Source organism: Aspergillus alliaceus (assembly GCF_009176365.1).
Source record: "Aspergillus alliaceus strain CBS 536.65 unplaced genomic scaffold BDW43scaffold_3, whole genome shotgun sequence".
In the NCBI taxonomy this organism is placed as follows: domain Eukaryota; kingdom Fungi; phylum Ascomycota; class Eurotiomycetes; order Eurotiales; family Aspergillaceae; genus Aspergillus; species Aspergillus alliaceus.
The window spans coordinates 506,099-519,702 of record NW_022474686.1 but is presented as its reverse complement, the minus strand read 5'-3'; the positions used below and the strand labels follow the sequence as shown (position 1 = coordinate 519,702).

At 49.1% G+C, this 13,604-nt stretch overlaps 5 protein-coding genes across 5 annotated transcripts; 4 read left to right on the top strand and 1 right to left on the bottom strand.

Moving 5' to 3' along the window:
* Window positions 1–502: 502 nt before the first annotated feature.
* BDW43DRAFT_296704 (COP9 signalosome complex subunit 1) lies at window positions 503–2,168 on the top strand (the record flags this gene model as incomplete). Its single annotated transcript, XM_032044257.1, has 4 exons — window positions 503–641; window positions 718–762; window positions 819–1,099; window positions 1,158–2,168. 4 exons carry the CDS (start codon window positions 503–505, stop codon window positions 2,166–2,168), a joined length of 1,476 nt encoding a protein of 491 aa, XP_031905307.1.
* A 246-nt stretch (window positions 2,169–2,414) lies between these two features.
* Window positions 2,415–4,633, bottom strand: BDW43DRAFT_117022 (putative MFS transporter). The gene is made up of 3 exons (XM_032038019.1): window positions 4,272–4,633; window positions 2,723–4,211; window positions 2,415–2,605 (listed from the first exon to the last, which is right to left on the bottom strand). Exons 1-2 carry the CDS (start codon window positions 4,521–4,523, stop codon window positions 2,778–2,780), a joined length of 1,686 nt encoding a protein of 561 aa, XP_031905306.1. The 5' UTR covers window positions 4,524–4,633; the 3' UTR covers window positions 2,415–2,605; window positions 2,723–2,777.
* Window positions 4,634–5,021: 388 nt separating this feature from the next.
* On the top strand, window positions 5,022–7,693 carry hrdA (E3 ubiquitin-protein ligase HRD1). The gene is made up of 3 exons (XM_032038018.1): window positions 5,022–5,213; window positions 5,279–5,383; window positions 5,446–7,693. The coding sequence occupies exons 1-3, from the start codon at window positions 5,190–5,192 to the stop codon at window positions 7,642–7,644; spliced, it is 2,328 nt and encodes a 775-aa protein (XP_031905305.1). The 5' UTR covers window positions 5,022–5,189; the 3' UTR covers window positions 7,645–7,693.
* Window positions 7,694–8,192: 499 nt separating this feature from the next.
* Window positions 8,193–10,545, top strand: BDW43DRAFT_261728 (DUF3431 domain-containing protein). Its single transcript, XM_032040346.1, has one exon. It carries the CDS (start codon window positions 8,881–8,883, stop codon window positions 10,132–10,134), a length of 1,254 nt encoding a protein of 417 aa, XP_031905304.1. The 5' UTR covers window positions 8,193–8,880; the 3' UTR covers window positions 10,135–10,545.
* A 138-nt stretch (window positions 10,546–10,683) lies between these two features.
* BDW43DRAFT_261726 (uncharacterized protein) lies at window positions 10,684–13,594 on the top strand. Its single transcript, XM_032040345.1, has 2 exons — window positions 10,684–12,650; window positions 12,711–13,594. The coding sequence occupies exons 1-2, from the start codon at window positions 11,182–11,184 to the stop codon at window positions 13,207–13,209; spliced, it is 1,968 nt and encodes a 655-aa protein (XP_031905303.1). The 5' UTR covers window positions 10,684–11,181; the 3' UTR covers window positions 13,210–13,594.
* Window positions 13,595–13,604: the final 10 nt, after the last annotated feature.

Sequence of the window (13,604 nt, the reverse complement as noted above, 5' to 3'; positions counted from 1 at the left end):
CTGTGATTAGGTGCATGAGGATGAAAATGTCCCGATATAAATCAGTCATGACCTTATGTTTTAAGACCAAGATGGCCAGCCTAGTGCAAATTGAAAGCAAGGGCGGTCGTGAAGGCGGTGTATACGTGGTAGGAGATAAATAGGTTGTTGATATGATGATGACCATCAGATAGATCATTATTCCCTTTCTCCACATCCCGTCACATACACCCACTGCTGCGATTTTGGCCCAACTTCTTCCGAGGTAGCCATCCAGATCCTGTTCGGAAGCCATTAGCTATTAATACCTCCCATACCCGTAGCGGCGATCTCCAATAGCGCTACTGGCAACAAGAACTAGTCCACTTCAACCTACCGCATATCGCTCTCGGCGCCCCGTACGACTTGTCGAAGCTATAGCTGTTCTTCTCGTTCATACATAAGAGAGGAGGTTCGAATCTAAATAGTTATCTGTTTCGGTTTATCTGCCAACACTGTGGGGTGTACGCAAACAATAAGCGAGATGGAATCTATGCCACCAGATGCCTTCGACTCTCATCCGACAAGCCCATATGCGGGACAAATACATGGTGCAGGAAATGCCGACTTAGAGAGCATAAATGGAGCTGTGGCTACTATGACACCCTTGGTGAAGGTTGATGGTACGGTTCCCTAGCTGGTTTTAGCGAAACGATAAGTGGGGATTTGCAATGGAAGAGATGCTGATAGTCTGAATAGACCCGCCTAAGTTTGAATTGGAATCGTACATAGCAAATTATACTGGTACGATACTGGATGCTTCTATCTTGATATCTAGCGTACTGACACGCTACTCCCAGGCCGAACCAGGTTCAACCGTCTGTTTCTTATCGGCACTTGCTCCACATATCTCTCCGCCGAGGCACTGAAGACAGCAATTGTCGAAGCCAAATCAAGCAAAGATGTCTCCAGATACGAGAGTGCAGTGCGTGCGCTCGCTGATGTTGCGCCACGTGAGGCCGAAGCTACACTAGACAAGGAGTGGGTAGACCGCACACGGAAGGTCGTTAAGGCGGAAACAGATCGACTAGAGCACGAGCTGAGAGGGTATAAAAACAACCTTATTAAAGAGAGTATAAGGGTAAGCATACCAGAGTACCTGAGAATAGTGCAGCAGATATTCTGACCGGGTACTACAGATGGGCAACGAAGATCTCGGACAGCATTACCATCAAATTGGTGATTTGGTATCGGCTTCGAAGGCCTACTCTCGCATGAGGGATTACTGTACGACCCCGAGTCACATCGCCTCAATGTTGTTTAAAATCATAAATGTGGCCATTGAGCGTGGAGACTGGTTAAGCGTCCAGTCTCATGTGCAGCGGTTGCGAAATCTGCAATCGAAACAAGAAGAACAGGCTAAGAACCAGCCAAAGATGTCGGCTGCATTGGGTCTGTCCCAGCTGCACTCTGGGGCGTATCTGGATGCCGCAAACAGCTTCTTGAGCACCGACCCTAGCCTAGGAGATTCGTATAATGAGATCCTCACGTCCAACGATGTGGCCGTGTATGGTGGACTTTGTGCTCTTGCGTCGATGGATCGCAATGAGCTCCAGCGGCGCGTGTTGGACAACAATTCTTTCCGTAACTTCCTGGAGCTGGAACCCCACATCCGCCGGGCCATCTCTTTCTTTTGCAATTCGAAATTCCGACCATGCCTAGAGATCCTTGAATCGTACCAAACCGACTATCTTCTAGATGTCCACTTGCAACGTCACGTCAGCACTCTCTATACTCGCATCCGAACCAAGTCCATCCAGCAGTACCTCGTTCCGTTTAGTCGTGTAACACTTGATTCTATGGCCAAAATATTTGCTCCTCGAGCCGTTAGCGGCCAGACTCAGCCTATCGAATCGAAGTCCCCTTTTGTACAGGAATTGATCGGGCTGATTCAAGATGGAACTTTGGACTCTCGCATTGACCTAGAGAAGATGGTCCTGGTATCTAATCAGACCGATCTACGGACAGAAGTGCAGGGTGCCACGTTAGAGAGCCTCTCAAGTTACGTCAAGGAGGCACACATAAGATTATTGCGGACCAATATCATCCATGCAGGACTAGAAGTCCGTCTGCTTTCCGATGAACCACGCAAGCAGGGACATGCTGGACCAGGGACGAAGCATTCACCGCTTCCGACGGGTACGTTTTAATGAACCACGAAGAGAGGGTATGCTATTCTTGCGTATGAAGACATCGAGTTACGAACCGAATAATGACTAGATAAGTGGTAGGAAACCCAATAGTCTACTAGCCATTGTATTGTGTCTTTCCGAACTTAAGCGACTTTACTAGATTAGTAACCTTCTGTAACGAGCTTCCCTTTAGATAGAACGTTGCAACTATACGTATATGGAGAGGGGAGAAGATAAGGCATGATGAACGAACACAAATTATGAAAGACACTAGACGAAGGTATTAGACACCCTTGACAAGGTTGATCCATGTCTATTGTCTTAACCCCCTAACCGCCCCACTGTTTATATACCTTGATAATATAATCAATATGTCAATAAAAACAATTTAAAGCTTATGCGTCCTGAGCTACGGTCTTAATAGAGTTCCATAATTACTGATTATTTCCACTGTCCTAGAGGTGCAAAGAACCCTGTTAGTTCTGGTCTATTTAGGTAGTGTGTAATTGGGTAAATATACTAAGGTATTGTACTTAAGGATAGTCCAAGCCAGCAGCTTTGAAGAGACAGACCGGTTGTCAGTGTGGATATGAACGGTTAAAATCTCGAAGTACATTCAGGTAGGATTCAAGATATTTCGGAAGGATAGCGTTTCCGGCTAAGAAGACAGCCTATGACGCCGGCCAGGAGCAATGCACCATTGAAACCAGCCATGATGTAGAAAGGAGCACCCGATGACAGAACATCAAAGAGAAGACCACCCAGCTTAGTGAGGAGCAAAATTCCAGCACCACCAAAAAGAGAGTACACACCCGCTATTGATCCCTTCAAATGCGACAATTGTCGGTGTCTGTGATTATTCTCGTGCCTCGCTAGTAGCGGCTGTCGGTCTGCTCCCCTGTCCGCTTCACTGATTGGAGGGAAGACATCACTTTCAGCGTGTGATTCACTCTCCGCGTCAATAGCTTGTTTCGGAATATCCTGGTTCAGCTTCGCGTTTAGAATGCCATTGCTTAGTACGGCTAAGCTGCAGACAATGGCGCCAATTTGGCTGATACCAATTAGACTCATTATAACGAACACAGTCGGGTTACCACCCTCGCCGCTGAATTTGGGTGTAGGGAGAAGTGGAAAAGTCGTATATCCCACGACACCAGCCAAGCAAGCAAAGAGAAGAGGTATATGACGTCGTCGAGACTTGTCAGACAAGTACCCGAAGATTGGTGCAGCAATCAAGGCTACTAACTGGGACACTCCTGTCAAAATCGACGCCAACTTGTACGCGTCGGGGCATGAATGCTTTATATCTCCGGCACTAAGCGCTAGCCCTTCATTGTGGCTACCATGGCAGTAGCCCAAGACTCGATAATAGTGATTCACAAAGAGTGGAATGAACAAGGAGATCCCGACTGATGAGGCACGTGCTACAAACCCTCCGACGTAGCCTATAAGGATATCACTGTGGCGGAATCCTAGAACTACCGCTGCGCCAAATTGGTCCAAATATGGTAGTCGTGATTTGCCACCAACAGCACATGGCTGGTCATCTTCTTCATCTGGGGTCGACCACAGTGAGTTCCATGCCTTCTTTTCCTCGCCAGGAAGGTTTCGAAGGCCGAACAGGCACCATATGCTGACCAAAAGAGCCACTACGGCGACAACGTAGTAGCTATACTGAATGGCTTCTGAGGGTAACAAGCCCAACTTCTGAAATTGGGCGGGAAGGGGAAGGAATATAACGAGGGATACCAGGGCGCCGCAACCAGCACACATTCCTACAAATCCAGCCAGCCGAGAGGAAGGAGTATTCACTTCGCCATCGGATTGTGCTTGAGGCAATGCTCCACGGCTGGAACTGTTTCGCGTATTTGCTGTCTCTGAAGGTTCTTGTTCGCTTGAGCTCCCCGTCACGGTCGGTAGGACTGCCGTCACCATAGTCGAGACCGCAGAGCCGCCAATACTAAATAACAACCTTCCCAAAAGAAGTTGTGGATAAACATTCTTGGCTTGGACGAGAACAACCAGTGCGACGGCTATGATGCTATAGCCAGCCACGCATACCTATACGAATGGATGTGAGGCTTTAAGTCTTAGAGGTATCAATAGAGAACGGAAGCGTACATGGCGGACACCTATGCGGTCCGAAAGCACTCCCCACAGTGGACACGCGGCCAGCGCGAGCAATTCATCTGCAAAACCTAGGGTTCCCACGGCGTCGCCTTCGCCATCATGTAGTCCGATCAATTCAGTGACCACAAACGAGATGGAAGAATTGATATAGACCAGAAAAGCGATTGAAAAAGGGCAGACAGCAAGTAGGTAGGTTAATGTCTGGGTACGGCTGGCAGTAAATAGCGCACGTTGTGAAGTCATCTTTGACTAATCCAGGACATGTTCTGATTCCAATCTTGAAGGGTCAACCTAAGGTCCCGAGAATCATTGAGAAGTATACACTAAGATTTAATTAAGATCAGATAAAGAGCAGAAGGGATGGATCTTGGCAGAATGAGGGACGACGTCAGCCGTGGATTAACTGTACATACGTACTCCGTACATATCACCTGACTGCGCGATGAAATCCAACCGGATCTGCCTTGGAATTTTCTTTCTTTTCATTTTTTTTTTCACTTCTTTCTATCTGACCTTGGTGCTACATTTGCTTCTCTCCTGCCCCAACCTGTCGTGATTGGACATCAGAAATGATTAGTACCGGTCATGGCTACATAGATATTGTTAAGTCTAGATACAGCTTAATATTCATACTTTACTCGAACGGGAGTCACCGGGCATCCGCTGACGTAAGACCCGACGGGCGGTGACTGAATTGATCCCTCTTACTAGTTACGAAGTAAGTATAGCTGTCCAGAACCATCTCCAAATCCGCCCACGCGATCGTCCACTGCTACTTTCCCCTCTCAATGCTTGGAACCTCTTTCACTCAACTACTGTCGATGTCCCTCTGACGACCTTACTGGCTTCTACTTTCGGCTTTTTGTCAAGGATACCGGGCTTCTCGCCCACCTCTGCCTTCCTATCGCCATGAGATTAGCGGCATATACTGGGGTAAGTTGCTGGAGGTATGGCTCGGTGCGCATACAATGGAAATCTGATCTTTTATCACCCCACAGGCCTCAGTGGCCCTAGCCACGGGCGTTTTTGTAAAGGCGCTTCATCAGAGGGCGAACTTTTACTCTGCTTGCGTTTACCTTTCCCAGAGCAGCGCCAATCTCATGGTATGTCATCCCGAGATATGCCCTCGGATTACCGTGTTGGTGAGACATCCTAACGGATGTAGATACTTACAAACGTATGCCTGTTAGCGGCTGGCTTCCTTCTTTTTTGGCTTCAACGCCTCCTTTACGGCCCCTTGCGACCCATTGAGACCGAGCAGTTGTACGAGAAGGCATGGTTCGCGGTTACGGAAACGTGTCTGGCCATGACAATATTTCGCGGGGAGTTGGGTGGCTGGTTCTTGGTAATGTTTGTGTGCCTACTCGTTGGGAAGGTTTGGGGCTGGATTGGAGAAGGCCGTGTGGAATTTCTGGAACAGCAACCTCCAGCTAATCCTCGCTTGTTCCATACTCGGCTTGCAATCTCCCTACTCCTATCGGTCTTGTTCAATTCGTTCATGCTAAAGTACTGCGTTCGGACTGTTCTTGAACAAGCACGTCCGGACATGATGGTCATGTTCGGCTTTGAGTTCGCTATTCTCACCATTTTATCGAGCTCGACTGCTGCCAGGTACTCGATCTCTCTAGTAGAAATTTATGTGAACCATCAACAACTGAAGGCCAAGATCGAGGAGCGTCGCCAGGAGATTCGAGCCGCCAGACAGGAGGCCATTCGCCGGAGTGCGCAAGCGGGAGAACTCTCGCCACCCTCCAATTTGCCCGATGAGAACGATATCAATGAGATGGAACTTGATGTTGCAGGGTGGGAAGAAAAAGGCCGATGGGTTTTCTACCTCGATCTACTAACCGACTTTCTGAAGTTGACGGTGTATCTCACTTTCTTTGCCATTCTCTTCACTTTCTACGGGCTGCCAATTCATATCCTGCGCGACGTCGTGGTGACAATTCGCTCCTTTGGCCGAAGAATTATGGATTTCCTCCGGTACCGCAATGCAACCCGTGACATGAACGAGCGATATCCGGATGCCAGAGCGGAGGAGATCTCACGAGAAGAAGTTTGCATTATTTGTCGTGAGGAAATGACACACTGGCAGCAACCTGCGGAAGGAGCTGGGCAGCCGAGAGGGCGGGTTTCCGAGAGGCTACGTCCAAAGAAGCTCCCCTGTGGCCACATCTTGCATTTTGCCTGTCTTCGCAGCTGGCTGGAACGACAACAAAATTGCCCAACTTGTCGACGTCCAGTCATCGCGCCGCCTAGTCACCGTGGCCACCCAGGTGCCGTGGTGAACGATGGGCAAGGCAACGGGGTTGCTGGAGGACTGCAAGGGTTTCCTGCTGGGAATCAGCCCCCTGGCAGGAATGTACCTGCGGATGGCTTGCCAAGGGCTCGTGTATACCAGTTCGGACCCTTCCGGATCGGGTTCGGCGCGGGCAGAGGAGACCTTTTCCACAACCTCCACCAGCAAATTCATCAAGGCAACGCTCCCTTGCAACCAGTAAATAATGGCAATCCTGGAGCTAGGCAGATTGGTTTCGGTTTTGGTTTCGGGCGGCCTCCACTGCCACCAACCAACTACCCCTCGCCGGCCCCTAGCAACGTCTCTAACATGCAAAGCCACCTCTCACAACTGGAACAACATATTATGCAAGAAATCAACAATCTCCGAGTAACCGCTGAACAGCTTCATTTGGTACGCTTGTTACAGGCCGAGCTTCAGCGGCTCCGGAATCTCCAGAATACTCAAGCAAACCCCTTGGATCTGTCCAATGATGTGTCTCAGAACCCTTCCATTCCTTCGTCATCCACAATCACAACGACCCGCCGACAATTTATATCAGACCCCGGAGCACCAGCCATGGCCGCTGGCGATATTCGACTTCCAGAGGGACTAAGCCTTCCTCCAGGCTGGTCACTTCTTCCCCTTCACTCGGCTGAACAGAGGTCGGATGGAATGGCAAACCTGACACCTACCCCGACTGTTCCTGAGACAGACCCACCAGCACAGCCTTCTGGTCATATTCCTCAATCTGAGACCTCCGCTCCTGTAGGGAATACGGTTAATGTAAGCCGGGATGACCAAAGCCCTACTATACAGATGGATCCTAGTTCTCATGCACCGCCTGATTGGCGGTCAGCAATGGCTCCGGCAGCGTCAAATGATGATACCGAACCAATGTCTGAACAATGGACAGAGGTGACTACTGAGGCACCGCTTGAAAAGACCAGCTCTTCGCCCCCTGGAAATGCTGAGGACGACTATCAGAGAGATGATGGTGTGGCAGGAGAGGGATCATCGTCGTCACCGTCTAAGGGCAAAGCGCGGGTGGCAACAGTGGAGGAGGTCGCGGATGATGAGACGTGACTTAGGGTTTCCCTCTAGAGCTTTCTTTCTTTTTACTTGAAGTACTTTCCTCCCCATTGCCCCTTTCGTAGCCGCATTTTTTCTTCTTTCTTTCCGTACTATATTTGGGAAACATGCTTCAAAGGCGTTCTTAGCGAGGCAGAAAGATCATACCCGGGTTGTCTGTGTGTTCGAATTTCTATGCGATGGGACTCAGTCTGGTGATTCCCCCTTTTGTAATGTTGGAATCCATTTAACATCACCATCTGATATGGAATTGTGGAGGATGATTCTGTTTCCTCCGTAGGGTAGATAGATCTCTCTAATGTGCTGTACATAGTTGATCAAAAAGATGGTGCCGTAAGTAGTGAACCTCGCCTGTTTTATTATTGTCATTATTAACATTGTATTATTGTTGTCTTTTGTGGGTTCGGTAGTCTGATTTCTCTGTTATTGTTGTTACGAAGCAAAGTCTCTATGGAATATTTCTATTTATACTCGGAGTCAAAATTTAAAACCAAATAAAAACAAAACGAAACGAAATCATATTTATAGGTCGCGTGTGAGCAAACCGACGCTCCAATCACATTCCGACTCATACATTCTTCAAGATTCCGAATGCTGCCATTTTTTCATTCATTCACTGTGGGGACTTCTACACAATTAAAGTTGCAAGCTCTCTCTTCTGTGCCATTGGTCATGATTTCATGATTCCTGCATTGTAACCATAAAGTCGCGGATCGGCTTCATAACCGCTGACGACAACACTGGCTCCGCCTCCCGTGTCTCCCCTCCCCAACTTCCAAGTCCTCCCGTACTTTTGACTCCGTTTTGAACAACTAATGCCCTTGACCGGATGAGCGTCTTTCTTGGGGCGGAGTTCCTCTCCTCTGTTTCACTTTAGTTCCTTCCTTCTGTGTGGCTGTGGCTTGGTTTCTTTTCTACTTGGCCCCCTGAGGCCCCGGAGGCGTACAAACAAGAAAAACTACCCTCGCTGACAGATTAATTACCCGTTCCATGGAGCTTAACCTCCTTTCTTGAGTGTGAGTCCCTCTGTGAGCTTTTCCGACGCATCCATAGGCGCATTTCCAGGTCTTGCTTCGCCCAGAAGGTTTTCTGCGAATGAGTCGCTCGCTGTATATTCAAACACACTGTCCTATATGACCACCGGTTCTAACATCCTTTTCATGGACTAATTGTAGTGTTATATCACTATCTTTCATTCCTCTTTGGGGTACCCTTTTACAACCGCATCTCATGATTTTCTCACGGCGCGCGATTCCCCTCCTTGGTCTCGCTTTCTTTGTCGTTTTCTTATATACGGTCAGCAGTCTCTCTCGGCAATGGCGGCATATGCCGCAAGCTGTTGGCTTGGGCGACTTGATCGTAACCCCTTTTCCAACGCCGTCCGGTTATGCGAACAGTACCGGCACTGTTGGTGGGATAGTTGATCAGCCATCGAGAGAGCCTTACGCGCCTCGGCCTCATTATGCGCCTGGCATTCCTAAACCTGTTGGTTCGACATATACGAAAACACTGGTGGTGCCCCAGGCGGGTCTTGAGGACACCGAATGGATCCAGTATGAGCTTCCGGAGTGGCAGCCTGCCGTCTATGTGGTCGATGATCTTTCTGCACCTCTACACCCACCCAAGAATAAAGGGCATGAAGTGATAGTGTATTTGAGCTATATCATTGACCACTACGACAAACTACCAGACATTATCGCCTTCATGCATTCGCATCAGTTTGCTTGGCATAATGACGAAATCTTCAACGGCAATGCTGCTGAAATGCTGCAACGTCTCAACCCCGCTCGGGTAGTCCGACAAGGGTTCATGAACTTGCGCTGCACATGGGCGCCTGGCTGTCCTGACTGGTTGCATCCGGGTACGTTGGAGGAGGATGAACATAAGCAGGAGGAAACCATGTTGGCAAGATCTTGGGGCGAAATCTTCCCGGACGATCCGATTCCCGATGTATTGGCACAGCCATGCTGTGCCCAATTTGTCGTGTCGCGTGAGCGGATTCTCGCCATCCCGAAGGCGCGTTTTGTCTACTATCGTGACTGGATCCTCCGAACTGAGCTGAGTGACTACATTTCCGGCCGAATCTGGGAATACCTGTGGCATGTTGTGTTTACGGGTGAAAATGTTGTCTGTCCCAAGGAGCACGTCTGTTATTGCGACGGCTATGGAATTTGCTTTGGTGGTGAAGAGGGTTATGATGAGTTCCGAAGACTACATTCAGAGAAGGGAGAGCTAGAGGAGGAGCTCAAGGAGTGGCGCGGGGAAGCAGAGGCCATTGAAATTGAGCGAATCGCCGGAACGCTAGGCGAGGAAAGCCATATTTCAGTTCCTGATCCAGGTAGAGACACTGAGCTCCAGGGACAAATTATGGAAAAGGAACGGTTAATCGAGGAGATGCTGCATAACGCTACCAAGCGCGGGGAGGACCCAAAAGCGAGAGCGTTAGAGGCGGGCAGGCCTTGGAAACAAGGAGATGGGTTCTAGTCATCTTGCGACTGCATTCTATGCCCCCATGCATCATATTTTCGCTCATGATCTAAGTGACTAACACTTGGTTTTGTGGATTCGCCACATTATGATCCTTCGGCCACGGTGCTCCTTTTCTTTTAGGAGAATATCTTTCCTCCGCCTACATGATACATGACTACACTCACGCCTGCAGCCATAGACTTATCTTCTTGTGTATACTTTTGCTTTTCCTTTGTGATCTCAGGAGCCCATGTTGCGGTTGATTTCTACTGTCGAAATAGTTGGGTTTGGATACTTTCATTGCTTATTAGGCTAGGTATTTCATATTGTCGTGATGTGCACCAAAATATGTTGATATCTAATTATCCCAACTGCGATTTGGCTGGCCCCAAATTGTCATTTGGCAAATGCAGAGACGCTTCAGTACTTGGGATATTTTGGCACATTCTATCATGACGTAGAAGTCACCGGAGTAACCGGTGGGTAGGGATCACGTGTCGCCACGGCGGGTGACGATTGCACAGAGTTTGCATTGTCTGCCCATCCTTCAAACCACGCAAACAGCGTCATCTGGGCCGAAACAAACGGCTCTGATTGATTAACTTATCGCGATTCGCGCGAGCTCAGTCGGATAGACGTTTGAGAGCGTTCAGCCTCCATATCTTCGTCAGTCTTCTTGGACTACGAGATCTGGCTTTGCGGCCGCTTCACAGTAGTCGCGAGCCCATTGACGAGACTTGTTTTGCGAGTTAGCAAGGGGATTCTGCGCGCAATTCTTCGCCAAGCGTATTCGTTTTCAAACAGTCTTGATATCACTTAGCTTTCAGGTAGCTGTCGCCCTCGGAAACTAACAAGAAGGGCTGGATGCTACAAGCTATAAAGGTCGAGATAGTCCCACTGCCATCCTAGTTGAGCGTCGAACACAACAGTCCACCTGCCTCCCCGCGTCAAGAGTTTATAACGTTATTCTCACGATTCCCTGACATTATACTCCTTCCACCAACATCTTCGAATCTATAGGCGGAGCTACTAATTGTGGTTGATTACGTCCAAATTGCTGACATGACGTCTTCTGCCTCAAATCACCAACATCCTTCGACCTCCGCCGCTGAATTCTCCGCTCACCAAACCGCGCCGTCTTCCAACATTGACCCGAACGGAAATATAGCTACGAGTGGATATGCACCAAATGAGAATCAACTTGCTGGGTTAGTAGAAGCTGCTACTGCAGCGGCTGGGCAAGACGTATCAGAATGGGCTGCCGCTGCCGCAGTTGCTGCCGCGGCTGGTGCTGCTGGACATCAGCATCACCTAGATGGCTACCCACCGGAAATTCATATCGAGGATGATAGTTTTGCGGATGCAGGCTTTGGAGCAGGGCTGACTGCTGGGAGACAGTTACGAGGGCCAGGACCATCTGCTAGCGAGCATAATCAACCCTCCGGGCTGTCAAGAACCGTGTCAAAGAAGAGAAAGCGCGATGACCCCCTCGACCCAGCTTTAACAGCATCTGGACCGAGTGGTCACCAGCAGCAGCCCCATCACCATAATTCGCATCATTATGGTGGTGATGGCCTTGATATCCGATCTGCGCCGCCCCAGTCACTATCAGAAGCGCGTGCTGTTGGTTTACATTCCGCAGCTGCTTTGTTCCGCCAACCCTCGAGTAACAAAAAGTACACCCGTCCACCCATGTCGAAGCTTTTCGCTTCATTGGAACTATCACCGGAGAACTTTCTGCACCTACAAGCAGCTGCTAAGTCATATATGCTAGATGACAAGCACCCAGAGCGACGCGAGTGTGTTGGTCAACGTGGTAAGGGTGATACAGAGATGGTGAAACTGAGACTCTGGAATTGTGTGCGCCACTTTTTGGAAGCCGAGGGTCATGGCGAGCGATTCTTCGGTGAAAACGTGGTCAACGAGGGTATAGGTCCCAGAACCTATGTATGGCCACGGGATCAGCAAAAAATAATCTCATTGGTCATCCCACTGCTACGACGCATGGTTACCAATGAACGGCAGAGGCAGTATGCAGTTGAGACGAGGAAGGGGGGTGGAACAGAGGAAAGGCGACGAAGGAAAACAGAAGACAGCCTCCAGAATATGAATAGTGCTAGCCCCCCGAAGTTTCCTGTTGAAGAGCAACTCCAGATGCACAATCCTCCTGAGGGGTATGTGCCGACACACCACGAGATGGGAACAACGTCACAAGACATGGAGTTGGGCTTGACAGACCTCTTCTTAGATGGTTATCCAGCTGACTGGAATGCGATTTCTAAAACGTACGAGACTTACAATCAGAATTACGAACTCGACAACCTATGGTATCTTTCAGGCCTACAGCAGCCAGATTGGCGAGGGCTGGTAGCTGCTGTTGACAGCCACTATCAGGTCTATCACGGCGGCGATTATGACTGCCCTACACCATGTGAGGATGGGAATATCAACCGTATTCTACATGCAAATTCAGCGTCAGATCTACGCTGGAGAATAGGCGGGAATCGCAGTCAAGTTGCCAGAAACGAATTGTGTGTTGCCACACTCCTAAGGCTTTTTTGGTACGTGAGATCAAGCTAACTCCCTGACAGTGCAAGTAGTATCACTCGCGATGTTTCCCGAATCATTCGCGATAATATCGCTACGAAGCATGGCGTTCATACGTCAAGTGGAGACCAAACACCCATGCACCCATCAAATTTTCCGCCACTACCAGCGGGTCTAACCCTTAACAATCACCCGGCGGCGACGCCTCAGGCACCTATATCTTTGCGAATCAATATCATGCAAAGCGGGAAACGTGTTCTACCGCGGGTAGATCTCCCTGCGAGTCACTGTCCCGATCTTGAGACTATGAAACAGATACTTTGTCGTCGATTTGCTGGACAACTGCCAGGTCTCTCCGCTGACCCCTCGCTGGACCCTGCAGCCTATATGTCCTCGATTGACTGGAGGTTTAAAGTCTGGCTGCCAGACGGATTGACTCCTGTACAAAACGATGGCGAGTGGACGATTGCCCTTCTCTCCTCTGGAAATATTGACTGGATGGATGGTGTTTTAAGAGTTCTTGTCGAGCTGGAGGGCACCTAATAGTGCAGAGCATTCCCCGGGTTGACGACGGACCCGAATTTTCTTCTTTCTATCCCTCCCGGTCTGAGATGCAGCAACGACTTTGCTTCCTCGTATCTAATGGCCTGTCTTCCCTGGAGGATACGAGCATTCGTGATCTTCTTTTCTCTTTTGATCTGGCCCTCCTCTCCTACCTCGTTTACCTTCGCTTTACCTTTTTTATCTTGCACCCCACTTTGCATATAAAATTTCATACCTTAACTCTTGTCCTCTTTGCGGTCAAGTTCGAAAGTTTACAGTTCATACCCTTTAATGCCCATTACGGACATGATTTAACAGGATGAGACGTGATATATGTGCATGCTGGCATTAGTTGAATTCAGGAGGTAGATTAGTGCATTTTAATACGACTTTGA